The sequence below is a fragment of the Anas acuta genome, chromosome 12 (assembly GCF_963932015.1).
Source record: "Anas acuta chromosome 12, bAnaAcu1.1, whole genome shotgun sequence".
Lineage (NCBI taxonomy): Eukaryota > Metazoa > Chordata > Aves > Anseriformes > Anatidae > Anas > Anas acuta.
In genome coordinates, this window is record NC_088990.1 from 20017385 (window position 1) to 20044450 (window position 27066).

At 43.6% G+C, this 27066-nt stretch overlaps 1 protein-coding gene across 3 annotated transcripts in view; it reads left to right on the top strand.

Annotated features, from left to right (window-relative positions):
• Positions 1 to 16637, top strand: part of TMOD2 (tropomodulin 2) — a 34942-nt gene extending 18305 nt beyond the window's left edge. For all 3 annotated transcript variants that reach the window (XM_068696353.1, XM_068696355.1, XM_068696354.1), the window contains 7 exons: positions 5227 to 5349; positions 6903 to 6989; positions 9592 to 9722; positions 10362 to 10469; positions 10726 to 10869; positions 11193 to 11337; positions 13394 to 16637. In XM_068696353.1, the coding sequence (XP_068552454.1) occupies positions 5227 to 5349; positions 6903 to 6989; positions 9592 to 9722; positions 10362 to 10469; positions 10726 to 10869; positions 11193 to 11337; positions 13394 to 13428 (773 nt within the window). In that variant the 3' untranslated portion in view covers positions 13429 to 16637. The remainder of the gene's footprint in view (positions 1 to 5226; positions 5350 to 6902; positions 6990 to 9591; positions 9723 to 10361; positions 10470 to 10725; positions 10870 to 11192; positions 11338 to 13393) is intronic.
• The last annotated feature ends 10429 nt before the right edge of the window (positions 16638 to 27066 follow it).

Consider the following 27066-nt stretch of genomic DNA (forward strand, 5'->3'; position numbering starts at 1 on the left):
CAGCAGCAATTATGATACTGCATTTTAATTACTACTGGCTTTCAGCTTCACACTTATTTGAACTTGGCCTGCTTTGTTCTTTGTAATAGAAATTCAGTCTTGGTAAGTAATAATTTAGCTCTGTTTTCATAGAATATTTGTAAGGAAGAATTTAAGTAAGCCTCAAAAGAAAAGAATAGTTCAGAATGGAAAAAGTGAATCGGGTGTCTGTGACTTATGCAAGGCAGATTTCCAAGATCATTGAATTTCACTTCTAAGGTCAGTGCTCTGACCCTAGAGTTACAGCATTCTGTAACTGAGAATAAACAGGCACTCACTGAGGCAGTGGTGCACTGAACAGTAACGAGTAATAAGTGTAACCGCATATTTTCTTGAAAGTGCAATAATCTGAGTTATGGTTTATAGGAAAAGAAAGTAATTATTTTACAATTATGGCAGAAAAAGCATTTGTATGATAAAAACAAACAACTATTGTTTGTAAAACTGATAGAAAGGACATTTTTACAGCTAGTAAAAATGAACTTATTTGCCATTACTATGCACTTTGTTGGGTCATTTGGGCTCGTACAAAGTAGTAATAAATACTAAGTGAATAAAAACGGTGGCAATTTATATTTATTCATAAAAGTCTAATGACATAAGAAGCAAAGCACAGAGAAGACACAGCAAAAATGATGTTCCATATGCTGTAAACTCCAAGTAAGATGAAATCCTCGAATTTTATTTTAGTGAACACACTAGTAAATTGCTACTCAATTTCCTGTTTTTCCCCTGAAGTAACAATATGCAAATAAATGTATTTCAGCAAAATACACCTGAAGTAGTTCCTTGTGCAATTAATACCTTTTCCTATAGATGTGCTTACATCTAGAAGCACATATATTGTTATAGATAACAATAATAGTCATGTAGTTAACTATTATTGTGTAAGGAGATGGAGTAGGGATCTGTCTTATTTCTTTGCTTTCTTTTGACGTTGCTTTAAAGGAGGCATTTGTGTAATGCAGGAAGTCACAGCTTCCTGAAACCAAATGGCAAAATCTCAGGGTTTAGGACTGTACCCAGAGTACTTTTTTTTTTTTTCCCCAGAAAAATTGTTTTCCTTTCATTTTCTAAGTCTCTCTGAATTTCATTCAGTCCTTTCCTGAATTTCATTCTGTGTTTCTGAATTTCACTTTGTGTTCTTCATTTCTTTCTGAATTTCATTCAGTTCCTTTTTCCTTCCTTCTGTTTTCAATGGACTTTTTTTTCCCCTGAACCTCTTTTGAGTAAGACACAAGCCATATCCTATTTCAATTTGAATAGAAGTTTTGCAGTGTGTGAAAAAGAATAGTTCTGCTGTTATACTGTGCCAGTACAAATCTCTGCTCACTACACTCACAGTCACAAAGTCCCCTGCATTATAATAAGCCACCTCAGTTGTCATCCAGGTCACCACAGGCAGCTATCTCTGTTTGACAGAAGGAAAGGGAGAATTCCATCGATTTACATTTAAAATTTCATGTTGAAAAAAATCACCTTAGATTCCAGATCTTTTGGGTTAAATGCACGTGTAAAAATAAAACGAAAATGTAATGCTTACAAGTTTGTTTTTACCAGAAAGGAAATTTGTTTTGCAGTTAAATACAAATATGTGTAATTTTGTACATAAGTATGGTTATCTTGGTGTTGTTAACATTGAAGAAGGTTGGGTATAACACATATAGATGTAACTTTTGTTGCTATGTTTCTGTCACTAGTTTGGTAGAAAGATAAGCTATTAATACTAAGACTAAGCATGGGACGTTAACATATTCTGGAGGCAAAACAAACACATTCTAACCAAACTCAATATAACTAAATTCTAAAATTCAGCATGAATAGAAAGAGCGATATAAACAACACTGCAAAGAGCATCCTTTCTTCATAAATCTAATTTTAAAAATATAAAACTTCACTATTCCTCCAAGTCTTCAACATATTTAAAAATAATACATTTAAAATTTAAACTGGACCACTGAAACAAGCAAGCCACGATCCATATTGTTATTAGTGAATTCCACGATGGCACTATAAAATGAATTTACAACATGTGGATAAGGGACCAGGAGGACCTCCTGGATATTTGAACTCTGTCCTTAAAATAATGAAGGAAAACTTGTTGACAACCATACATAAAGACAGGCACACAGTTTTGCTGCTGGTGGAAAGGTAACGAATTCCTAATAATGTGCTAAATGTATAATAAGCTCTTCTAAGCTGTTAGGCTGCAGAATCTCTTCACAGAGGGCTAATGCAAAAGAATGTTCTTGTCTAGATAGCAGAAAAAAGAATATTTTTATAAAGCCATTGGATGCCAGAAAGGCCTACATATATTAAAGATATATATTATCATCTTTGACATGACCTTGCCCCTTGAAATATTTCATATAACCAGTAATAGAATATTTTTTCTAAAATGTTTGCCAAGAATGTTTTAAATGAACCTATCACTGAGAGTCATGTACACATCTAAAAAGATTTGGGCTGCCATCCCAGAATTACATATGCCTGTAACAAATGCTTAAAAATTATATTCCTATATATGTGAACTTCATGGAAAAAGTATGAGCCTGCACTGGTTTCCATTACCCCTGGATTTCCGTCTGCACAGGATGGCCTGCCCACTCCAAAGTTCACAGAGAAAGCCCAACTGAAATATATACTACGTCCAGTTTACCCAAGGCTTTAGGTCCTGTGTCTACTTAAAGTATTATTTAGCCTCCTCTTATCTCCCAGTTTGAGATTCCGAAATGGAAGTGTCCCGCAGTCCTGTCACCGAATACAGCCATGAAAAGATGCCTCTCAGAAGCTGTTTGAAAGGAGCTCCGGGATCAAACAGTGCCCTTCTGAATCAGGGAGCAAGACAACCCAAAGACATTTTGGGGTCTTGGGCAACCTGGGATGGGTGCTATGAGGAGACCGATGCTAAAGTATGGATTTCTGTCAGCATTTGTTAGCAGTCTGGCTGGGCTTCGGGGCTCTGAAGAACCACTGGCTGCCTGAGATGGTTCACACTGCTGTGTCTCCGTGGAGCATATCTGTTAGAGGATAATGTTATCGGTCGGGATAAAGATAAGCAGGATTTCCTCAAGATCTTAAATGAGCTACTGATTACTGACAGCTCCTGGGGAACCACCAGTTACCTAAGAGGAAAGCATTTTGCAGCCAGTACCCCCACTATTGATTTAGTCAGATATTCTGATTAATTTTGGTCTTGTAGCTTCCAACATAGTCATGTTTTTTTTCCTGCTGCATTATCCTAACCAGTCATGTTCGCATCAGCTAACTCGTGGTCAGTGGTATCTGAAAACTGCCACCCAACACATCAGATGAAGTAGCAGTACAGAGAGTCTTAAATCTTAGCACCTGTACTGTTGTGAAATCTGGGCAGCATGAGTAATCTGTCTTCTCAGAGGGAGAGTACTTCTCACCCAAGTTTGCCACTCAACTTTTTTGTTGCCGCTGGGATGGCCGCCTCTGATTCATATCTCCTAGCACATGGTGAAAGTGAAAAGGATTCTTACCCTTGGCCTTCCAAGGCTTTTATCTCCTTGAAGCCTCTTGTTAAAAGACTTGCTTAAAAATTTCGCATGAAAAATGAATCATAATACTACAACACTACTTTGTCTTTCTGCATAACCTTTTGTCCAGTTTTGTACTCTGAAATTATTTAGCCTTGATACAAATACCTCTAGAACAAATGAGTCAAATTCTGCATCAGTAAACCTTGTCAGCTTCAGAAATTTCCTTTTTTTTTTTTTCCTGAGCCTATTCAGTGATGTCATTGACAGTACAGAAATTGCTGTAGACAAATTTGTATGAAAGAGATAGACGAATTGGGTATTATCTAAATAGCAATGATACTTTGGACCACGATGGGAAAAATAATGAAGTCACGTAAGGATGCCAGTGTTGAAAAAAGAGGCAAAAAGTCTGTAACTGAACAGTAAATGCAGTTCTGTTTTTTTGTACAGGTAACAAAATTAATATTGCCAAGACTGTGAAAATTAACCTATTTTAGAGGCATTTCAAAAAGCCACAAGATGCGCTTCCAGCATTACATCTAGAATGTACAAAGCTGTACAAACAAGACAGTTTAAAGCAGACAGTGGGCCAAAGCCACCTGCATCCAAAGGCCATCACTGCTTCATTCCAGTGGGATTGTACAGCCTGCGTGGAAGTAGTAGGCAGGGACGAGGTGAGGGAACCACTCAGCAGTGGACAACAGAAAATGGGAATTCACGGACCTGTCAGAGCAATGACACCGTGTGTTGCATGTGGCATCAGCTAACGTATTACTGACTGTATGGGCTTTTTCTCCCAGTATGTGGGAGAAAAAAAACAGTGCCACTGGTGACTGAAGTGCAGCCCTAAATTTAAACTCAAGGCCCTCACTCCATGCAGTTACAGCATCTCAGCATTGATACTAGCTCTAGCAATGGGCTAAGGGAGTAGTTTGACTTTGTGTGTTGTTCCTGGATTTACCCTGTAGTTTCTCCATTTCAGCAGAAGGACCGATGATCTGTCTTTGGGCAATGTCACAGGGAAATTCCTGCTGCCACCACAGCAGCAGTAGCAGCCCAGCAAACCAATAGGTCAGGGAACAAGTAGCTCTCGAGGAACATGAGGTTCGGTTCAGTCCTTTCAGGCCTGCACAGATGATCAGGAGAAGGCTACATGTGTGAACGATCATCATGAGGCAGAGAGGGGAAATGCCAATGGGAAGGCTGGGCATTAAACTGAATCACTTGAAGAGATTAGGTTTGCAGAGCTTTCAGGCTCCTGCATGGAATTTGTAAACTGAAAGGTTCTTGCAGAGGGATGGTTTTAATTGCCTCTGGTGCCTTGTTTAAATCTCAGGACAAGATGTCTGCAAGCTTTTTGTGTAGACCTGATTCTACCATATACAAGCCCACAGGAACTTCAGAAAAATCCCAGCTGTCGCTGCTCCGGGGGATTTATCTTAGGAAACGTGCTTCCATAGTAACAATCACCAACACAGATCACAAGTCTGCACCTTTTATTTTTAGACTCTTATTATTAAGATCCTGGTGTTGAGGATAGCATCTAGGGAGAAACAGGAAAACATGCCCTTGATATTTTTCCAAGCAGTTCCATTGTCACAGACCTATTCCCTTCACTGGCAGGAGGCAGACGGGTTGTTACAATAACTCCTTACTCACTCTGGCTATTTTCTTCTCTTAGGAAAAATATTTATCCCTAAAGAAAAGCCCATAGAAACTCGTACAGAAGAGAAAGTGACCCTGGATCCGGAACTAGAAGAAGCCCTGGCCAGCGCCTCAGACACCGAGCTCTACGACCTTGCAGGTTAGATAAGGTGCAGGTGTGAGCCCCCGCAGGTCCGGGCCTCCCCTGCCACACCTCCCACCAGGGGTGTCCCACCATCATGTGCCAGGTACCTGTGGTGTCACCGCCCCTGAGCACTGCAGGCATAACTCAGTACCTGTGGCATTTCTCAGCCCTCTCTCTGGTCTGTTTCTAATTGGTGTGGCTGGCAAGGAGAGCAAACAAGGCAGCTAATGTGGTATGGGGAAGGGAAGGGTCAACAGGGTGCAGGCAGCAGGCTGGGGTGTTGGCAGTGTTGGAGACCACTGATGTTACTGCATGCTGATGTGCATGCTCTGTGCTTCAGGGCTCTAATCCATGCAAAAACTTTGGTGGGGAAGTTTCAACTCCATTGACATTTTTCTGTTTTTCTTTAGGAAATCTAAATGAAATATTTCAATATATCCCATTAATCTGAATCTGGTTTGGAACAACAGTAAACTCAAAACTCTTGTAACTACTCCATTGCCCCATTAAAGGACACGATCTTGCCATTATCTTCTGTAATTCTTGGCTACACCACACATTTCTGGATGCATTAAGCTTGTGTCTGACTGAAGTGTGGTGTATCGCAGGAATCACAGGGTTACAATGCAGCTGGCACCTCACACGAAGTCTGAAGTTCACAGCATCAAGTTCCAAGTGCTGCTGAGCTTTGGCTGGGAGCCAGCCATTCAGGACTGAGTTTGTAGGTATCGAAGTCTAATGAAAACCAGGAACACACCTACTGCCCGGGGTTCCAAAACCAGTCTGTAACAACAACTGTCAGTGCTTACAGAACAAAGAATACTGTTCATAACAAAAACATGACAATAAATGTAAAAATCTGCATTAAGTTAATAACCTCTAACTCATACATGATCCTATAGCAAAAAGTCCAACCAGACAATTTATGGGAGAAATACCAGCAAACAGCACAATTTATTCTCTGACACTGGGGAAGTTCATTTGCACAGAACACAATTTGTCTGAAGCTTCTTTTATGGAGTTTTGGTTTCTTTTGTCATTTCTCTCATAGTAGCTTACTGTTTATTTTAAAGTGCTGGAATATATTCTTCCCAAGTGTGTTAGCATCTATAAGCTTCTGTAAGAACCCCCAGCACAAACACCAATTTATTAAGCTAACCACATGTAAAGCCAGAATCTTCCCCGATGTGCCAAACAATACAATGAGGAGCAATAAGAAACTCAGGCTGTACATTACTGAAAACCATCGTTAGTGGTGTTAGCAGTGAAGCAAGCTACCCAAAGAGATTGTGGGATTTCCATCACTGGATGCTTTCAGGATCCAGCCAGACAAAGCCACAGCTGACCTGGTTAGTGCTGGCAGCACGCCTGCTTGCAGTGGAAGCCGGACAAGGTGACCCCCACAGCTCCTTCCAGCTGGCATTTCCCTGGCCTGCATACTACCCACAAGCACCAGGCAGAGTTCAAGTTTTATACAGGGTTTCTTTATCTGGGGAACAGATACTTGTCTGCAATCTTTGTTTCTGCCATTAACATGGTATCCTGTTCTGCTATTTACACATTTCTAGCTGTTCTTGGAGTGCACAACATGGTCAACAACCCTAAATTTGATGAAGGAGGAGCCCGCAGTAAAGATGGAAAAGAAATTGTGAGAAGTAAGCAAACATTTATTTTGTGGGCTATACATCAATCTTTTAGACACCTGTAGGTTGGGTGTATTGGTTTAATTAAGCAATAATTAAGTAATGCAACTTGGCTTTACTTTGATTGACCTAATTAATCATAAGGGGGAGTTCTTTATAGGAAATACAAACTTAGAATTATTTATCTATAATGACAGCAGTACTATGCAGGGAAATGATTCCTAAGGAGCTTTGTTTTGCTGGGGAGCAAAATCTGGCTCTGCAGAGCTGTTTGAAAGGATGGGAGTATTTAAGAAGCCAAGACGTATTTTTATTCCACTTCATTTTAGGCAGCAGGCAGAAAATAGTGAGCTGTAGGTATGAGATGGCCAGAGCACAGGTCGTGCTGTCTCACCCTGAGTACACACATTCACACAAGTGAAGAACAACTGCTAACCACTGGGCTCGAACCTGGCAGTCACATCTCTGGCCAGAATCATCACATCTCGCTGCAGCCAGTGGCACAAACTGCAGGAAGGTGTTCCTGCCCTGGCTGCTCTCTCGGATCTACTTCTCCCTCCTATTAATTCTGTGCAGCCTTTTTAAACATCTGTTATGTGCCTCCATAGGTACGGGAAGTGTAATCAGTTGGGAAATCCCCCCCAGCAGAAAGAACTGTAGTTATTAAATACAGAAATGTGTACAACTAAATAAAGCAGACCTTGGTGTATCAGACCTTTGCTCAACAACTGGCGGGGGTGAGGGGTAAGTCTGCACTCCAAGTTTTGCTTGTCATAGGCTTAAGAGCTGCCAAGCCTCGATCAGGGCTCCTCAAGCTCTGGGATACCAAGTAGGGTAGCTTTGCTTTTTGAGACAAAATTGTGGAATGCCCTTTACTGAGGAAATGGTACTCAAAAGTGTTTTCTTCTTGCAAGGCCATGAGAACAGCGACTGTCTTGCCAAGGACTTTTGTTTCCATCCGTCGTTGCTTAAAAGGAGGTGGGAAAGTAGACAGGACACTGTGCCACTTTGTCTCTTCATTTTTCTCAGGCTTAAGACACCCTGCAAGCTCCCTAGTGGGGCCCTGTGCAAGCTGCCATCTATCTTGTAACAGGCAGCTGCATACATTACTAATCCACATAGATTTCAAATTATTTTAGTTGCACGGAGTCACAATGTCAGCTATGTGAGTCAGCTAAACTATGCTCCAAGAGCAGCCTTAACAACCAGGAAATGGCCCTGCCACATCACTTTATTCTGTGGTCCAAAAGCAATGCTCCCCTTGGCCCAGTGACACATGACAGGACAAGATGGAGACGCAGCTCAGAAGTTGCCCACCAACGTGGCAAAACAGCACCATGATTAAAGAAACAAGGTAAAACTCCTGGGAACAACAAGAAGTAGAAAATGAAGACTACTGCTGACTGTAGACTGAGAGCAATGTGCTGCCTAGCCCGAGGATGGGAGCCGGTCTGTCCCCAGCTTCCAGCTGGGTGTCACTACCAAAGCCACGCTGCTGGTTTTTCTTTACTTCCCTTCCTTGAACCCAAGGTGCAACGAACTCTCTAAGTGTGTTGTACCTCTAGTTTTTGACTTCCTAATCCCTAGGAAGGCTGGAGTGTTAGTCAGGCATACGCAAGGTCTCACAGGGAAATGGTAAAAATAAAAATAAATAAAAATGAGTTAAAAGGGAGTGAAGTGAAAACCAGCTCAAGGTTTGTGTATGACTTCATCTCTACTAAGTTCTAAAAAAATTTGGTTTTGTTTTGGCCCACGGTATGGGATGAACTTTGCACTGAACAGAAATGCATAGTACATTGATCTGTCTGCGACAAAATGAATGAGTTCAAACATACTTTTGGCCAGTGACAGATTGCTTTCTTGCCTCTAGAGGCTTGGGTGGTCAGCAGTTATAAATTAATCCCCACAACTATATGCCTGGGAATTCAAAGTACTAATTGTGTTCTAATCTACGATTTTTATGCATTTCTAAGAATATTTACAGCTCACAGCTGCCAGCAGTCAAAGTAGTATCTCTTTGGAGCACGAATACCCAATGACTTCATATATCTTGGTGCTGGCAGACAGACTTGCTTTTCATGCTTTGATAGTTTTATTATTTAAAAAGTGCAGATGTTGCAATTTTACAAGAGCTAATTGCATTTATAGTAAGGCTGATAGCATCGGGCTAGAGAAGGGAACGGAGGGGCCTCCTCACCACCATCTGTGCGGTTAGCACAGGCTATCTGGAGGTGCAGAGAAGTCTTCTCGCTAATGCAATGGCTGTGTTCTGAGCACACCTTCCTTTACAGGTGTCAGAGTGAGAACAAAGCAGCCCTTGCTGTATATTACATCCTATACCTTAAAAGCTGCTTTGGCTCTAATTGTGCTGGGACTTTTGTACCTGAAGGAGGAAACTGCCCGCGATGATACCTCCCGGCTACTGCAGCTGCAGCCTCTGGGTGCTCAAAGGGGCAAGGGGCAAGGCTGGGATGCATGGCTAAGGCTCCTCTCCCAAGTTCTGGGGTTCGTGTAAACCCTTTCTTGAGCACAGACCTAAATGACAGCTGAAGAGCCAGACTTACTGATCCTGCCTGTTCCTTATGTCAACATTTAATGAGCTCTTGTGTTGCAGATGTGGTCAAAGGTGAAAAGGTCAAGCCCATTTTTGAGGAGCCACCTAATCCCACCAACGTGGAAGCAAGTTTACAAAGGATAAAAGCAAATGATCCTAGTCTCACAGAAATTAACCTGAACAACATAAAGGTAGATTCTGTGGTTTCATTTACATCCTCATAGAAGGGTTTATTCAAATATTTCCAACCCCCTTTTAGCTTTACTTTTTTTTTTTTTCTTTTTTTTCTCTCTGTACTGCACAGAAAAAGCAGGACATATAGGAGAGGGCAGTGGAGGGAGTTGTTTGAAGGGCTCCAAGGTCATCAATGCTTGATATTGAATCAGATACCAATTAAAAGCCCAAGGGGTGACTGCTGGCTGCCTTTCTTTAACAGCTCATAAAGCAAGAGATCTCATGGGCACCATACAATCATCACTGCCCTAATTCAATTAGCCCACACATGCAAATGGAGGAGGAGCTGGGATGCGGAGCCTCTGAACCACCAGCAGCAAAATTGGAAAGCAGCTCAGAGATGGGTCACGTGCTGGCATTGGCCTGACCCAGTTAAAGGCACTGCTGACAAAGCTGCCTCGTGCTGGTGGCCGCCTGGGCTCAGAGTGCTGCTCGGAGCACTGCGAGCCGTCTGTGCTGGGGCACTCGTGAAGGCGCTGGGGATGGGTCAGTTGCATAGCCTGTGGCTACTGATCAATCAGTTTGCTAACAATTAAAACCGGTGTCTCATGTTGTGACCGGCTTTCCTAATTGCTGGCTTTATCTTCTGAATACAGAACATCCCTATTCCAACACTGAAAGAATTTGCAAAAGCTTTGGAAAGCAACACACACGTGAAGACATTCAGCCTTGCAGCTACTCGAAGCAATGACCCCGTAGCTATTGTAAGTTAAATGCTGTTTGGAAAACAAACAATGTTCAAGTAGGTCAGTGCATGCTTTAGGATGCATCCATCATTTCCCTTGCAGAATTTCCCTGATACTATGCATGATGGAAGTGCAATCTGTTTTCATCTATCTCTGTTCTTCTGAGCCTATATGTATTTTATTTCTTTGTAGGTACTAAACCATGTTTTACAGATTCTGTCATTTCCTAAAGCTTTTAGGAAGTTGATCTCATTCCCTCTTTTTGACCCCTCAGGCATTTGCAGATATGCTGAAAGTGAACAAAACACTGAAGAGTCTGAATGTAGAATCCAATTTCATCACTGGGACCGGTATTTTGGCACTGATTGATGCACTCAGGGAGAACGAATCCCTGACAGAGATCAAAATTGACAACCAGGTAACAAGAGAGCGTTGAACTGCTGTCCCTTTTTGTCTCTCTTCTGTACGGATTCCTAGAGGGTTTGCCTAGAGGGCTATGGCAAAGTCAAGGTAGCCTCTGTGGCTCGGTCATTCTGCAGCTTATGTCCCATGCAATGAAATAATGGAAAACATCCAAATAAAAGTGGTCAAAGCTAAACATAAAACCCAGAGCAAATGTGCGGAGGTGGCGAGAGGGATTCTCTGTAGTTTGATCACAGTACTGAAATATTACCACTTCTCTCTCATTTGAGAGCAAATCTTTTCTTTTCTTTTGGGGACATTTCACCATGTCATCAACAGAGGCAGCAGCTGGGGACGGCTGTAGAGATGGAGATTGCCAAGATGCTGGAGGAGAACTCCAAGATTCTCAAGTTTGGGTACCAGTTCACAAAGCAGGGCCCAAGAACCAGGGTAGCAGCGGCGATCACTAAGAACAATGATCTAGGTAAGACACTATTACATCCACTCATCAGCTGTTCCGGTGAGCCAAGCTCAAGACACAACTCTTCCTGTCTGTATTCAAGGCTCAATGTTAACTTTGCAACATCCAATCTGCCCTGTGTGAGGGGTGATGCATAGCTCCACAAGCTATGTAGGACAGGACAGCAAAGATCTTACTGTGATTAAGAGCTACTATCCTTCTCCCACTAGTGCTGGGAAGGGGGGGCCTGCAGCCTTTTCCGTGGAGCACCCTGGATTCCCAGCTGCCCCATCAGCTCTTCTGGCCAGTCAGTGCACAGAGCCAAACCCATCCTGTTTGCTCAGGGAACACCCTGGTCCTCGCCTCTTTGCCCTGACCACAACAGAGCATGCCTGGCCAACCGAGGGAGTAAGGACGACTTGCCTGACTGCCTAATTGCAGGCATGGACAGGAAAGCTTTGCACATTTTACCTGAGCGTGGTGTGCTTGGCCCTGTGTGCCTGATAGACAGCACAGGGAGGAGATGACAAGGCAGTACCAGTTCATGGAAAAGTAAAGAAATACAATAAGCTCTACAAAGTAGAATTGATTGATAACACCAAATCATGATGCCTTTGGTTGGGTTTTTCTCAGTGAAAACTAAGATAAAAATTGAACTGAAACCCACTTCTTTAATGCATAACATTATGTTTTAGCAGTTTTAATTATTAGCATTTCCATGATAAACTTTTGTTCCTGAAACTATTAGCTTTTGTAGAACAGTGTTTAAAACATCCCACCAACAAATAAAGACATTTTTTCCCACTATTTAATTGACTGACATTAGACATACCTCCTGCACCTAATCTTCATTTTCCTGGTTTTGTATTGTATGGTTTTATTCAAGATATAGCAGGGCAGAACACTTTGAAAAAAGCAGCAAAACACTGAAAGACACAAACGACTGATTATATGATGAAGACTTTGGAGTAGTACGATCTGTTTGCCAAGAAAACACCCTGAAATAAACCTTCTGATAGCAAAGCAACAGGATTTTTGTAGTTATACATGTATACTGTTGCTATTGACTATTGTAGTGAAAAGTGTTCATTCATCTAGTACTGCTTTTGTTCTTTACTAAAACACTTTAATATCAGAAAACAGGACATGACAGTTTGATGCAACACCAGCTTGCATCACATGAACAGGAGACCCTCGCTAATCTTATCTGTCTAAGTCAGAGGAGACTCAATGCATTCTTACTAGAGTACAGAGCAGCAAATGCTGCCTAGCCACACCTGATCTATACCGGCTGTAATCTACTTTAAGTGCTGTAAACATTCACAGGCATCTTCTTGCCAAAATAATCCTGTCCATAACACAAAGCTTATCTCAGTTTTCTTTGCTAAATGGCAATTTAACCCTCCTCTGTTTCTAGTAAGAATCTAGAGTTACTTAAGGTACTATTTGATGGCTGATGAGATCACAGCATGTGAAGTTTAAACACACACTTTAAGGTCCAGTATGATATTTTTCTCATTGCCAGGACTCACTGATACCGTCACTTCAAATTATTTTGTAAGAGATTATGAGAGTTGCTTACCTACAACAGAGACCTCTGCAATTAACAAAGTTATTCATTTTTGGTGCCTAATGCTTAAGTAATCCAGAGCACTGCCATGCAGACCAGAGCAGACCAGTATCAATTTGGTTGGAACGCAGTGGTTGGAACACAGTGGCTTTAATGAGGGCACTAAAACTGTAATAAAAATCTAAATGGAGCCACTGGGAGGAAGCACTGGAAATGGTGAATTCTCCATCATCTAGAAGCTCTCCATCAGAATCTGATTTTCATAGAGAAGTTATTGATTTGAACACTTGGTGAAATCCTACAGTCTAGAAAAGTCCAATTTAGATAGCGTTTCTTTGTTTAGCAATAAGATCTGTTAATTATGGCATTTATGGACATAATACGGCGGGGTATTTGTTAGAAACTCCTTCATTCTTATGCACATTAGAGGGAAGAGTGTGTCACTGAGAAAAGCACTCGTGTTCTCAGGAAAGCCACACTGACTGCTCTTTTCTTGTTTTATTGGCCCAGTTCGCAAGAAGCGAGTGGAGGCAGAGCGGCAGTAGCCACGCCACGGCTGATGCAAGGCAAGACCGGAGCCTGCCAGCAGCTGCACTCTCAGAGCGTTCACTGGTCAGAAGGCAAGACACTGGAAAACCATTGCAATGGGAGTTGCTTGTTTCTGTTAACATCTCCTCTTAACCTTGAAAATGCAGCCTGATCACTTTTAACGTCCATAGTTCATTTAATTCTTGTGAAAGATTCATAGTTGGTTTTAATTTAATGAAAGTTTCACAATATCTGAAACCAATATGCAGAATCTTAACTGTGTTACTGAGCATAACGTATAGTGGCATTGACCCTTACTTTAGACACTTTCACGTGTTAAAATATGATCTCATGTATGGATAAGGGATCCTCTGCTGAAAATAGAAACTTTAGGGCCAAGTCCTGCAATGCCTTATGTTTGCAAATAATCAATCCTTACTTCTGTGTGTACAGTCCTGCTGAAGCGAATCCTGCAACGGGATGCTCCTAGGAGTAGAACTAGTAACGCCACCACAGGGGTGTGGGGTCTTACCCCAAGCCCCTCTCCTGCAGCAGGACCCAGGCAGGGGAGCGGCACCGCACAGCGCCCTGCTGCGGGGCTCCACGCGTCCCGGTCCGAGTGCAGGATCACACTGAGGTGTACCAACCTTGTCAAAGCGTACTTGTTTACATAAGCTTAGGTGGATCGTTTTGCAATGTTACACTGGCATTTGCTATCTTTACCCCAGAGAGTAAAGGAGTAAAGTAATGGTAGTGCTGCCAATCCTAGATACTTTGAATGTTAGATGGTTTTTTTTGTTTGTTTGTTTTTTCCTAGGCCAACAGTTTGTTTTTTTTACTAGAATGCACAGTTTACAGCTATTAATCTAAACAAGTATTCTACGCAATATTTGTTTTGCATTGAGCCATGTGTTTGACCTTTTTTTAGTTGTTATTTGTGTACATTTGTTAGTATTATAGAACTGTTCTCAGGACCTTTTAGATGAAGGTTAATTAAATAGTTAATCCTGGACAGCAGCTGTGCCACCAGGAAAAAACACGAAGAGGGTAGTTGGACCAACTGCAGAACTTTATTTATAGGCTTCAGTCAGGTATTTGTATTAGTGCTTGGCTAAGTAAGGGCAGTTTTAAGCATAGGCACAAACGCTTTGCTAAATCAGGCCTTAACTCAGATGCTGTACAAATTCTTAACCCCGTGGAAAGCACTTGTGAAGCAGTGGCCAACCCCAACCTGCAACAGCATCAACATTTTAGGAAGAATTAAGTCTGATGTTTTGCTTTGTGAATTTTACAGCTTAGAATTATTCTCTACCACTGTTTTAACACTGCCAACAGTTGCCTCTGAGAAACAGCCAGGGGTTCATTTTGGCTGTCTGTAAGAACCCTGGGAAGCTAAGGGAGACTTGGGTTAGGCATCTTGTTGACTCCAACGCTTGCAGAAAACCTCCAGGCATCAGGAGACCCCAGCATGGGTTTGGCTGCACAGAGCTGGAGTGCAAGCTAAAGGGATGCACTCTCCCTCTGTGCCTTTTTCATGGAAATTAGTAGGTCCGAGGCAAGGCTCTTCCTGTAGGATACTTGCCTTCACAGGGGGGGTCCACAATGACTAATATACACTTCAATCCCACCTAAACTAATTTGCTGAAGTAGGCTGCTGAGTTGGGATCTGAAGCACAGTATCCACAGCTGACTTCCCTGGAGAGCTCCTAGCCTTTACAGTTTCCATCTCTCCTTCCCTTCCTCAGAAAAAGGCCGAAACCTTTGCTTTGCAAGTAAAAAACATAACACTGGGGAGTCTTGCTGAAATTTTCCCTGGATCCATGCAGGATTTGTTGTGGAAAAAGTCAGATATTCCATTAAAAATAGCAAGTTCTGTAACACAGTCATAACTCTGCATGGTCTTAAATAAGCAGCCCTTAAAAAACAAGTGGATTAGCATGGTGATACTGGGCTTTGCAGTAAGAGTCCTCATCCCCAAAGCCAAAAGATTTTGGTTGCTGACAGACCTCAGTGATTAGAATCACGCTGTTCCTATTTCCTTCTTTTATTTTGTTTTAAGGGAATTCCAACTATCATTTTTTTAAAGTGTATTTTAATTTTTTTCTTGGTAACTTTTTTTTAAGGATGGTACATTTACGTGTGCAAGGGAAACAAGTGCAATCCATTTCTAGTCTTAATTGCCATTTCAGGCGTTGGTGTTTGCATGCAGCCGTTCTGTAAGGATGGGCTGGCCTGGCTGCCTCTCCATGCCTGCAGCATGCCGTACCGTGTCGCTTTGCTCTGAGCCACGCAGGTGCTCGCTCCGTCAGGCAGCTCCGTTCCTGCCAAGCTACAGTTTGTGTCATGGACCAAGGGAACTGCTCGGGAAGGCCAAGCGGCCGCCTCCTTCCCTTCAGCTGCCGTGCTCTTTGCACAGGCACGTCGCCTCTGCGGGGAGGACTCTCAGGCACTCGAGCACCATCTCCAATACCAGCCCCAGCAGGCACCAGCAGGCAGCACCCGGAGCCACGCAGCTCTCGGTGGGGCCCTGGCTCCTTCCAGCACGTGAGCAGAACTGGTGGCGCCTGGCCCTTTCTTCCAGGCAGCCTCTGCCAGCCTCTGCCCCTCTCGCAGTGACTGGGGACATCCGTCCTGCCTCTCTGTATGCTCCACACAAAGGCTTGGTCAGCCTCTGGCCTTGAGCATCACAAACGATGCAATGATAAAAGGATCTGTTTGATACAACAGCACGCGATGGTGATGCTTGAAGGCAGATTTCTGTATTTATAGGGTGATTTAGCTGGTTAAATCCCTGCAAGTAACAGGAAGGGGGGCAGGATGTGACTAGTCCCTTTTAGCGCTACACTTTCATCTAGCATACTTCACCCTGAATGGGGGACAGGGACAGAAGAGTCCTTTATCTTAAGCAAACCTTCAGGAGTAACTTTGTCTACTTTTGCACATTGCTTCTCGTGTCGAGCTTCAGTTTGGTTTCTATTTTTTATACATTTTTTTCATGGAAAAGCTCAACTTTGTTCGTGTCCTAACATGTATGTGACTGGTAGCGTGCACTAAAGACTGTGTGGTGTACATGTTAAACTCTAGGTGAAGATGTTATCGCTGGAACATAAGTAACTGCATGCGCACACCGTGGTGCATATTACTCAAGAGGAAGGGAATTACCACGCTATGTAACAGTGACTCCCCAACATCGTGGTTTTTCTAAATAAATATTCATAAAGAATTGGGCTTTTGCGATTTCTTGTGGTTTTGTGCCTTGAATCAGACCTCCCTCAACGCTCTGACATCAGATGAGGCTGGTCCTTCCAGTGCGGCTCCTGCAGCTCCCATATGGCTTGATCTTCTGTCAGGCTTCCCCTTCCCTCCCCACCCCGTCATGCGCACTGGATCTTGGAGCCATCCCAGAGACTGTTGAATAGGTCTTCACAAATAATCTCTGTTACAGGTGAACGTCTCGGCCAAGAAGCTTTTACTAAGTCTGCATTGTCATTACAGTGATTGCCATTTACAATCAAAAGCAATCAACAGAAGCTGTTTCCAGCAGTCAGTGGGATACCAGCATGTTATCCTTCACAGAGACACATCACCTTCTTGTGTTCTTCAGCTATCCTCTCTCTATTCTTAATAACCGTCCCTTGTAATAATGCCAGCTGTACCTTTGTTTGTTTGCAAACCCTGCACAGATCACCTCCCAGCTGCAAGAGGATCAGAGAATGGTCTGGGTTGGAAAGGACCTTAAAGATCATCTAATTCCACCGCCCTGCCACGGGCAGGGACAGAAGCAGTAAAGAAGTGTGCACCTCATCCTGGCTGGGCAATAGTAACTGAGTGTAAACACCCACCTCCGATTTCCGTATCTGTGGCTTCCCAGAAAGGCCAGTTTTTTGCTTTCAACCCTTCCCTCCTAGCAGGTTCACATTTCCTCCCATCTGCTGACTAAACAAAAGGCACAAAGAAACAAAACGTCTTCCCTGCCCAAAGACCACCTTTATTTATGCCATTGCTTTAACTCTGAAATATCACAGTATCTTTCTACTTTGCTCTTGCATGCCAAGGAAAAAAAAAATAAAAAAGGGATGAGACTCAAAGAAAATGAGGAAATATCTCAGTGAGAAAATACACATCTGTGTATGTGTCCCAGGATGTGGTTCTGTAGGGATTTGTAGGGCCTAACATCAGAGGGAGTGCTCATGGGAACTATGTAGGAAAATTCCCAGCTCTTCAATTATAACAGAATCAGAGAATACAGCTGCAGAGTCACTCATAAGGTCACACACTCCGGTTCCCATCTCCAAGATAGGATTTTATTTCTACAGGCATTATAGCTTTTGCAAAGAGAAAAGGGTTCTTCACAAACTGGATTTGGTCCTGCATCATTCTTTGCATGGGTTGTGCTGAAGTCCCTTGCAGTTTTGGCCACAAATGCAATCTATGTCAGGGAACACAAATATTCTGTTCCACCTTCTCGCTCTGAACATTTCTGGAGTCAGCTTTTCTTTCTGTTTCTTTTCAGTATGAAAATTTCATGTATAAACGGCTGAAAAACAACTTATTTACAACAAGATTGATATTATTTCTGCAATCTGAGTGCGTATCCTCATACTTCCAGTGTTCCAATCTGTTCACTCCTCTCTCAAGCCTGAGCAACAGCAGTGCAAAGCCCAGGTGCTTTATTTTCTACAAGGACTGCCGGGTCAGTCTGTATGAATGTGATCTGGAGTGACAGCCTGGCTGCAGCCAGCTCAGCTGACCTCTGGCCATCCACCTGCTGCTGCTGCTGTGCAGGTCCCTTGCTGCACAGACACTCTAGGAAGTTTTATTACAACCTCCAAGAAACCGAGGTGCAAGCTGACTATCTTCTCATATTCAAGTAGCTCTGATCTGTTTCTTTGCACTTCTCTAAGCGCAGGCAGGAGCTCTGTGCCCAGCGTCAGGCTGCTGCCACCCAAACGCAGGCTGTGGGGAGGACACACGTGTAACACCAGCAGGTCAGGGATGTCAGACAGCGACCACTAAAACACACAGCTCTCCAATGAATACCCACTTCTTAACCATTTTAATACATGTTAGTATTTGCATATTAAAACCAGCCAAGGAATCTGTCCCTCTGATCCCTGGTTAAGCTATAGCAAGCATTCATCCATATCTGAGCAGAGAGGAATGGTCAACTGCACCTGAGGTTTCCTATTTGAAGAGAAGGAGGGGTAAAAGCAGAACTGTGTTCAGCTGGTTCCCAGACATGGCAAAGTACTTCCAGTATCCAGGCTTGTCTCTCCCTGCCCAGTAAAGCAGATGAGCCCAAAGAAAAGCAGCATGAGGGGCCTCCCTTAACAAAGGTCTGCTTGTCTCCTGTAACAGCTGCCTGCCTTTAGCAAGCCTGAGGTTAGGTAGGCTCAGTAAATGAGCAAGGGAGGAGAAGACAAAGTTTACAGCTAAAGCGGTTGTATATATTGCTTTTCTCTTGATCTTTTCTAATAATAAATGCATTGCTATCCTGAACAGAATCTGGAAGTAACATTTTGTAATGCAAACTGTATATTTCCTAGCTCTAAAATTTGTTTAGACTCTCAAAGCTATGCTGGTGAACATTATGTGTGTGTGTACACACATACATACGCACACACAGAGAAGGAATTCCCCAAACCTGATAATCTAGTGTTAATTCTGTCATTTGCCCATAGAAAGGTTATGTTATACACTCATCAGCTGTCTAAATCAGCATTAAAAGCTTTCAGGTGATGGAGATGCCCAGGCACAGATGCCTGCTGAAGCGGGGTGTTGGCATTCCCGCGTAGTTTGTGCTCCAGCAGCACTGGCACACCGCAGAACAGCGCTGGTGTTCGTCATCCACATTAACGGGGTTGCTGAGAAGCCAAGTGTGTTCTCTCATCGTTACAGCAGGGCACTCACCTCTGCGCTTGGGGTCAGAAAGATGAAGACCCCACAGGCACTGCTGCCAAGCCTTACCCATGGCCGCCCCCCGCGGGGTCCAGCCCCGCTAGGCGGCACAGTCGCTCCATCCTGTCCTGTGGTTTTTCTGCAGGCTTTTAGGCTGCCAGTGAAAAGTGTCATCAAGTGTGTCAAGCCCCCTAGACAACAAAGAACAGCCCCTCAGAATAACCCCCTTTATATTCTGCTGTTCAGACCCAACTGTGGCACGGTCGCTGATCAAAGCCCTGGTTAAGTTCTCCCCACCTTCATGCTGCAAATGTGCCAGCTGATCCGGGCTAACAACTGCAGCATCCTCTTAAACGCACTGCAGGGAGGTTTGTAAGCCTGTAATAAGGTCAAGAGCACCTCTTACAGAGCCGGACCTAGTTACCTCCCATTTAAGCAGCTCTCCTTAACTGGCTTTTCTGCAGTGTCTCCCATGCATTTGTGGAGCGCAGCAGCACCGCGCCTGCCAGAGGGAAATGGCAGTTTTGGCCCACAACCAGACAGCAGCACTCAGCAGCTGCAGCAAACCAGGCAGCAGGGACAACAGTAGCGATGCCACCTGCCAGGAGCAAGCGTCGCTTTCACAGCGTTAGAGATTCAGAGTTTGATATCATTTCTATGAGAAGAATGAGACAGAGCTTTAAACAGATACGTGATGACTTTAGTGAAAAGGCATTTGCTTCTTTTGGTATACGTTTTTCATTAAAATGGGATAGCTGTACGTAATATCTTCTAGTTATTTCCTATTCTATTTTTGTACTAATGAGAAAATTCAATTTAAAAATATGATTTTCCCTTACTTCTGAAGCTTTCAAACTGACTGCATAGTTAAATGAGCAAGTCAGAAGGATTTACATTCAGTACAATGGGAGAGGCAGTGTTTCCAAGACAGCCAGGACTCAAACTTGCACAAGGCCAGCGCTGAGGACAGGAGCAGCCCCCAGAGACAGCAGCTGAGGTACCTGCTGTGCCAGGGAAGGACACGCCGGGCTGTCCTGCTGGCTTGGCGTCAGGGTGAATCACTGCAGGAACATCCAAGGAGGAGTTCTGGGTGCCAAGGAAAACAGGAACAGACTTGTGAAAAGAGTTCAGTGTATTGTTTTCCCACTAATGCGCACAGTCATTGCAGCATCCAGTTATGCCACTCAGTGTCAGACAAGCTATTCCAAAGGTCATGTGCTTGCTCAGCCACCCTGATGGTACAGGGCACTGCTGTGCCTGTGAGTTAATCAGCTTCTGCTATTTGGAAGCAGCATTTTTACATTATAAACTGATTCTTTTTTGTCTCATCTTTTCCATAGCAGGGACTACGGCGCCACCTGCTCTGGCATCTTGTGTATCTGATGCTCTTAACTTGCATGCCAGTATCCAGCCTATGTTCTAATCAAATCAAATACTTGCATCATTTGGAATAAAACAAAAATAAAAAGCTGATGCTGAAGCTCTTCTGGGGAGTAAGAGGTACAATGGCAGGAATGAATTAGGTAGAATACATGCAGGTATTTCCATATAGTGACAGCAAAACCCAGCCACTGTAGCAGAAGTAAAAAGCACAAGGTCTGTCAGCTCCACAGGGGTTGGGGGGATATCAGCAGGTGATTGAGTTTACCCTTGGACACATGAGCAGCTTGGCACACAAGGTCTGTCAGATATTGAAATGCATTGGCACTGGTGCTCAAGGTTGTTTTCTGGCTGTTCACAGGGAGCCCAATCATTTGCTCCACTTGGAGCTTAACAGAGAAGACCTCAGCAAGTGAATTCATCTCAGGGTATGTAAGCCAGCGCCAAGCTGCGCAGCCCTCTGCATGACGCTTTGGATCTCCTCCCCTGAACAAAGCTGCTCTGAAATCAAATCCCCAAAAGAATTTAGATACTGCCATGGGTACAAATAGCAACACTTCTGCCTGGCTCCAAGGGATGGAGGTACTACACAACCGGGATGAACCCCACAGCTCCCCCGCTGAGCAGCACCTGTACCTGGCAGCACCCAGGCTGTGCCCAGCACTGCAGGCACACATGCTAGTGGTGCCAAAGCAGACCTAAAAGGAAGCATCTTCCTTTTAAGAGCCTTAAATAAACACCACTGCTAGGCTGAGCTGTACATGGAAATCCTCGCATCTGCTGCACAGGGCACAGAGGGTGTTCCTATACCGTGCAAGAAAGCCCCGGCAGGCAGTGACTGGCTGCTCATCCTTTCCTGTCACTGCCACCAAACAGGGAGTAGCTCACTGTTTTAATGGGGGAACGCTCGTGTGCTGTTGGAAACACCACAGTCACCTGTTAATTAACATCAACTTATTGCAGAAGCAAGCGATGACACTTCTTTAGCAGACTTTACAGGCAGCAAGAAAGAGAAAGCTCTGCATCAGGGAGCCCCATGCGACGCAGCTCCCCACATTACTGCAGCACAGGAAGATGAGCACGGCCGCTGCCTCGCAGCGACAGCACCAGCACGGCGGGTCTGCCTCTTAACAACAAGGCTGCAGGCTGACACACAGCTCATTGTTAACCAGCGGGGAAGAGAAGCAGCACAAGGAGGCAGAAGAGATTTGGGCTGTGCGCATGAGCCTCGCTGTACACGCATCAAGATTTTTCCAGAGCTGAGGAATACACAGAACATCACAAATTAAAAATAATTTTAGGGTGACGCATCCTTACACATTTCTCTAACCTGCCGAGCCTCATGCATTTCCCTGTCCGTGAAGATTTATCTACTAGCCACGTCTCCCAGCGCAGTTCATCAGGAACACCTCTGCAGTGAGTCACTGAAGCCCTGCTCGCAGCCGGACTGGGGGTGACAGCAGCACCGGCGTCACCCCATGGGTGCAGGCAGCAGGAGCAGCAGGAGCAGCCTGACTCAGCTCCTGCACCCTGGGCAGCCCCGCCACAGCAGCTGAGATCAAACCAGCATGGTGTGCAGCAGGCAGCCTTTAGGCTGATCTCTGCCTTACGCATAAAATATAGATTTTACAATAAATGGTGCTGCTAATGGATACCAAGGCATGTAACAGGATGCAGAATGAGAGCCGCATCTTCCCCTGATTGCTGGATGGCCGCAGTAAGAAAGGATGCGCAGCGTGTGGGCAGGTGGCCAGCAGTCGCTCAGGGTGAGGCATACAGCCACAGCTCTGTCGCTTTTAAGACTTCACAATTCAGCTTCAAGGTTAAAAGTCTGAGGTGATTGCCCTTAATGCAGATAACACAAAAGACTCCTTCAGATACAGCCAAGCCTTTAGCTAAAAGCTCTGGCTTGTACCAAGCTCCCCATTTGAAATCCGAGCGCTGAGGGATGTAAATCAGCACCTGGATTTCCCTCCCTACCCCACTGCTCAGGTGCAGGTACTCTGCCTCCCAGAAGACGCTCTGCCAAGGCTGAGCTCCTGCTGAACTTGCTCCTGTCGATCACTGGATCACTGCGGGCAGTCAGTGCCCGGCCCAGCAGGAAGCCCAGAGGGCAGATTGCAGAGCTGAGGAGTGACTTGGGCTCAGGGAGGAGCAAGGACACATTCTTTCTTACCGCAGAAGATCACCTTCTCCTGAATGCCAGTTTGAGGAAAACCAGTCTAGGTATAGATGAAAAACGTGACTAACATGAAGCGTTCTCTTCAATGAAATGTGTCCTTCCCTTCAGACCTGAGACACTGTGGGGTTTGATGTTAACAAGGTCCAAGTAACCTATTCACAGGTATTGTTGCCAGGATGACGCTGACAAGATGTTTATTTTTCAGAATGACCAGTCCAGTTGTAATAAAGAACAGGCTTTGTTGTCTTGATCTCATCCATTTACATATGTGAACTGGGGAACTTCACACCCCAGACTAATAAGAGTTCATGGTTTTATTAGGAGACAAGGTACAGTAACAGGTAGGAAACACTGGCACTGTTTGTGGTGACAGACCAGCATTAAGTCTCCTGAAATTCAGTGTCAACAGCAGCTGCCATCCAGCTGCAAGGTGCTGTTACGCTGCTGGATGTAATAGCCCAGCCAAAACACTAGCTGCCTCACCCCCAAACCCGGTGCAGCCACCCAGAACAAAGCCACAAACAGGGAAGATGGAGGGAGACAGAGGTCACTCTAAGGAAATCCTGCTACTCTAGAAGATCTGAGGTTTTAAGCAGGACCAGAGAGCCTGACAGAGCACAGACAAGGCCAGCATGGATATGGTAAAGGTAACAGCCGATACCTTAAAATGAAGCTTCATGGACTGTCAGTGAAACTAAAAGTTGATCTTGTATATGTTGACAACATACAACGAGCAGAAATCCTTGCAAACAAACATTTGTTATGAGAACTGCTGATCAGTCAGAAGTGACCAACTTACCCATATGGCATGGCACCACCCACTGCAAGCAAGTTTTAGTGCAATCACTTCTGGAAAAATAAATTCAATGGGTATCCTACTCTGATCCACATAGGCTCCACCTTTGAAACATGAGCTCTGAATACACATTCTACTGATTTCTTTGTGGGACAGATTTACCATGCAGCACCAGAAGCCTCCCTGTTCACAGAGCTAGGTAAGGACCGGTGATGAAGGAACAGAGCTACACAACATTACACAGCGGACCGAAGGTTATAGTCCAAGTGAGGATGAGTAATGGTACCTACCTCAGAGGTGCGTCAAAACCAACCATTGTCGTTACAAGGTTTGGACTGTTAATCTTAAGATTTGCAATGCTGTTAGATTCTAAATTATTCAAGGACACAGAGTTATGATTCATAAAGAAGCTTTCAAGATGATGAGTCTAAGCCCTGTGCTGGAACAGCTCAGGTAGAGCTCTCACTGTAGACAGATAATCACTTTGGTCAATTAAAAGCTACAAAACTAGCTCTAAAGCTTGCATGTGCATTTGTGACAGCTATTTATGTTTTATAGAGCTTAGCAGCCTCAGTTGAACAGGAGGCCCCTGTGTGCCATACAGAGCACAAATGCAGAGCAAACATGTGACTACCATTGCCAAGAGATTCACAACAAAATGGCAGTTCTATTATTTCTATTTGCACAGACCCCTTTCTTTGTTGGCAGGTGCTTTCCCCACTGAAATCCCACGCTGGGGACCAACACCATCACAGCCAACTCAACTACAACTCCGATCTGCTGCGGAGAAAGATCTGTCTGAAAGAACCTGGGATTCATTTACAGTTTCAGATTTAATGTAAATACCAAACCAAAACATCCACTCCTCTTAATCAAGAAAAAAAGGAAAAGCATTTCACAAGTTTATCAAGAAAAAGCTGAAAGCTGATGTTTCAGAGCACTTACTGAAACACTACAGGACATCCTCTGTATTCACAGCGTGCATTATATGAAAAATCCAAAAACCAGTAAGAGAAAACAGCATTTTCCTTAAATTGACTAACTTCTGCACAGAAGCATTTAATTCAGTACTGGACATATTTCTGAGTCCACTACTGAAAGGGCTTTCCAACCAATACCTTCCAATAGCTGCAAACTCCATGGGTATAAAAGGTCACTGCACAACCCAGCATCAGTGATTGCCATTATTTTTCTTTGAAGCTATGACTACATTAGCAGTGATCCCAGTTCACAGGACAATTAAACATTTGTATTTGTATTACTTCAGTAAATCAGTACGGGCTGAAGAATCTTAGTATAACTGAGCTAGCTGAAATTCATAACACCTTTTCTAGCAAGTAGGAATTATTTGCTGAACTCAAGCAGTTATTTTGCCAGTTTAAAATAGTTCTTTAAATCCATCTTTTTGCTATTCAGAGCTGTGAAGTAAGATTCCAATTTTAGTATCTAATTCAGAGACAGCATCTCAGAGCTACTGCTGAACATTATCCTTCTGCTACTAATTTTAAGGCACTCGTTCTTGCCCTAGGAGGCATATAATTGTTTACTATAGGAGTTCTCATGATGTTTGAGCCATTTGTACAAATACTCATGGAGATGACTAAGTGCACTTGATACATGAAAAACCCTGCAGCTTCACAGAAACTATATCCTCAGAACCACTTGATGTCTACTCATATCTTTTGGTGAGAATCACAATTTTAGCACATATTTCCTATTTTTTTTCTTGGACTTAATCTATTTTCCCCCAAGCGCTACCTTGGATTGATTACGTTAACAGACATCTCCCTCAACATGAAAAACAGTATGTGATACCCTACTTAGTGTTTTCTTGCATATTCTGTACTCAAGTTAAATTTCATACTAATCAGTCACGAGTAAGTAGAAATAGTGATTGTAAAAAATCCTACTTTTAATGAAAGAAAGTTAACCTCCTTCATGTGAAAGACGATTAAAATGGTAATTAATGAAAGTAGATAGCAACTAGGTCACTTATAACTGAAGAAATTAATATATTCAGTACATCTTGTTTCTGAATTCATGCATTAAATACTGGCAATCAGCTTACTGAGTTTAATCATTATGACTAATACCGAGAAGAAAAAAAATCTAGTGGGATCTCTTTGCAGAGATCACCTTGTATTCTACTGCAGAAGAGGACTGAGGCAACAAGGTTCTAACATCCGTCCCACAATACCTTCCTAACTCCTCAGGATCCAGACAAACTTGGGACCAAATCGTGACAATAACTATTTTTTTTCTTACACAAAATCAGTGGCAGAGACATGGTTTTACAAAGCATCCATCTTCAGAAGGCTACGCCAATCCCAGTCCTGACACATGCCCAAAGTCTCTGAGCTTTTGTTTTCAGCTCTGGAACTGAGGTGAGTTCTGCATTTTGTGCTTGTAGGGTACAGACAACTCATCACTTTGCTCTGCAGACAGACTCCTTTGGCTCCTGCTCCCTCTCCTTTGCCTTTTTTAGGAGACATGTTCTTCTACAAGCAAGAAACTGAGCGATACTGCAACATGTATAATAAATAAAGGCATCTCTTCACAGCACCACATTAGTGATTGAGCTGCATTTTTGATGTAGAAAAGCACCCCAGCAACTCTAGTAAGCTTAACTAACAGGTAGACCTCAATGAGTTTGTATAATTTTACAAGGAAAGTCAACCTTAATGCTAAGTGCTAATGAGTTCCATGAAACAAACCTACCAGGGATGCTCATCAGGAAGCAGATGATGGCCCTGAGAACCTGAAGATACCTTTCCAGGCTCACTCACCTATTCAGATGACATGGAGTTTGGGAATTGGTTCAGAGCACCTTGAAAGAATTGTTTAGCAGGAAGGATAATGTGAGGCAAGTTTCAGCAAATTTGTACGACTGAGAACAGCACAGGTGCTTGCAAAGTGTGTTCGGGCTCTCACTTAATTCCTCCGATTGGCTCAGTCACTGTTTTGTAAATGTTTATTCAGCTGCTGAGGATGAGAACACGCACAGGATGAGGTAGGTCTTGCAGCTCTGCTCAGGTGAATTAGCTGATTGCCGCAGTTTGTTCTGCAGTTCTTCCACACCATCAGGTTCATGGCCAGGAGCAGAGTTCATCTCAGGAAAACAAAAATCCCTGGTGCCAAAGAATAAAGTGACAGATTGGAACAGTCTATTTTAGAAAAGAGCTGCCATGTCTAGTTAGTATCATACACGGTTTCAGTGCACAGTAACAAATGGATTCTGGGCTGAGCTTCGAATCTAAAGCCAAAAGTAATTGAGTGTTTAAGCCAGGAAAGGGAACAAAAAGTCACAAGCTTTTCTGCATTGGATTGTGAGGAGTGAGCATGTGTGTTTTGCTAATATTCTCCAATTTCCTTTGTTTCCTTTCAAAGGAACGTTTAAAG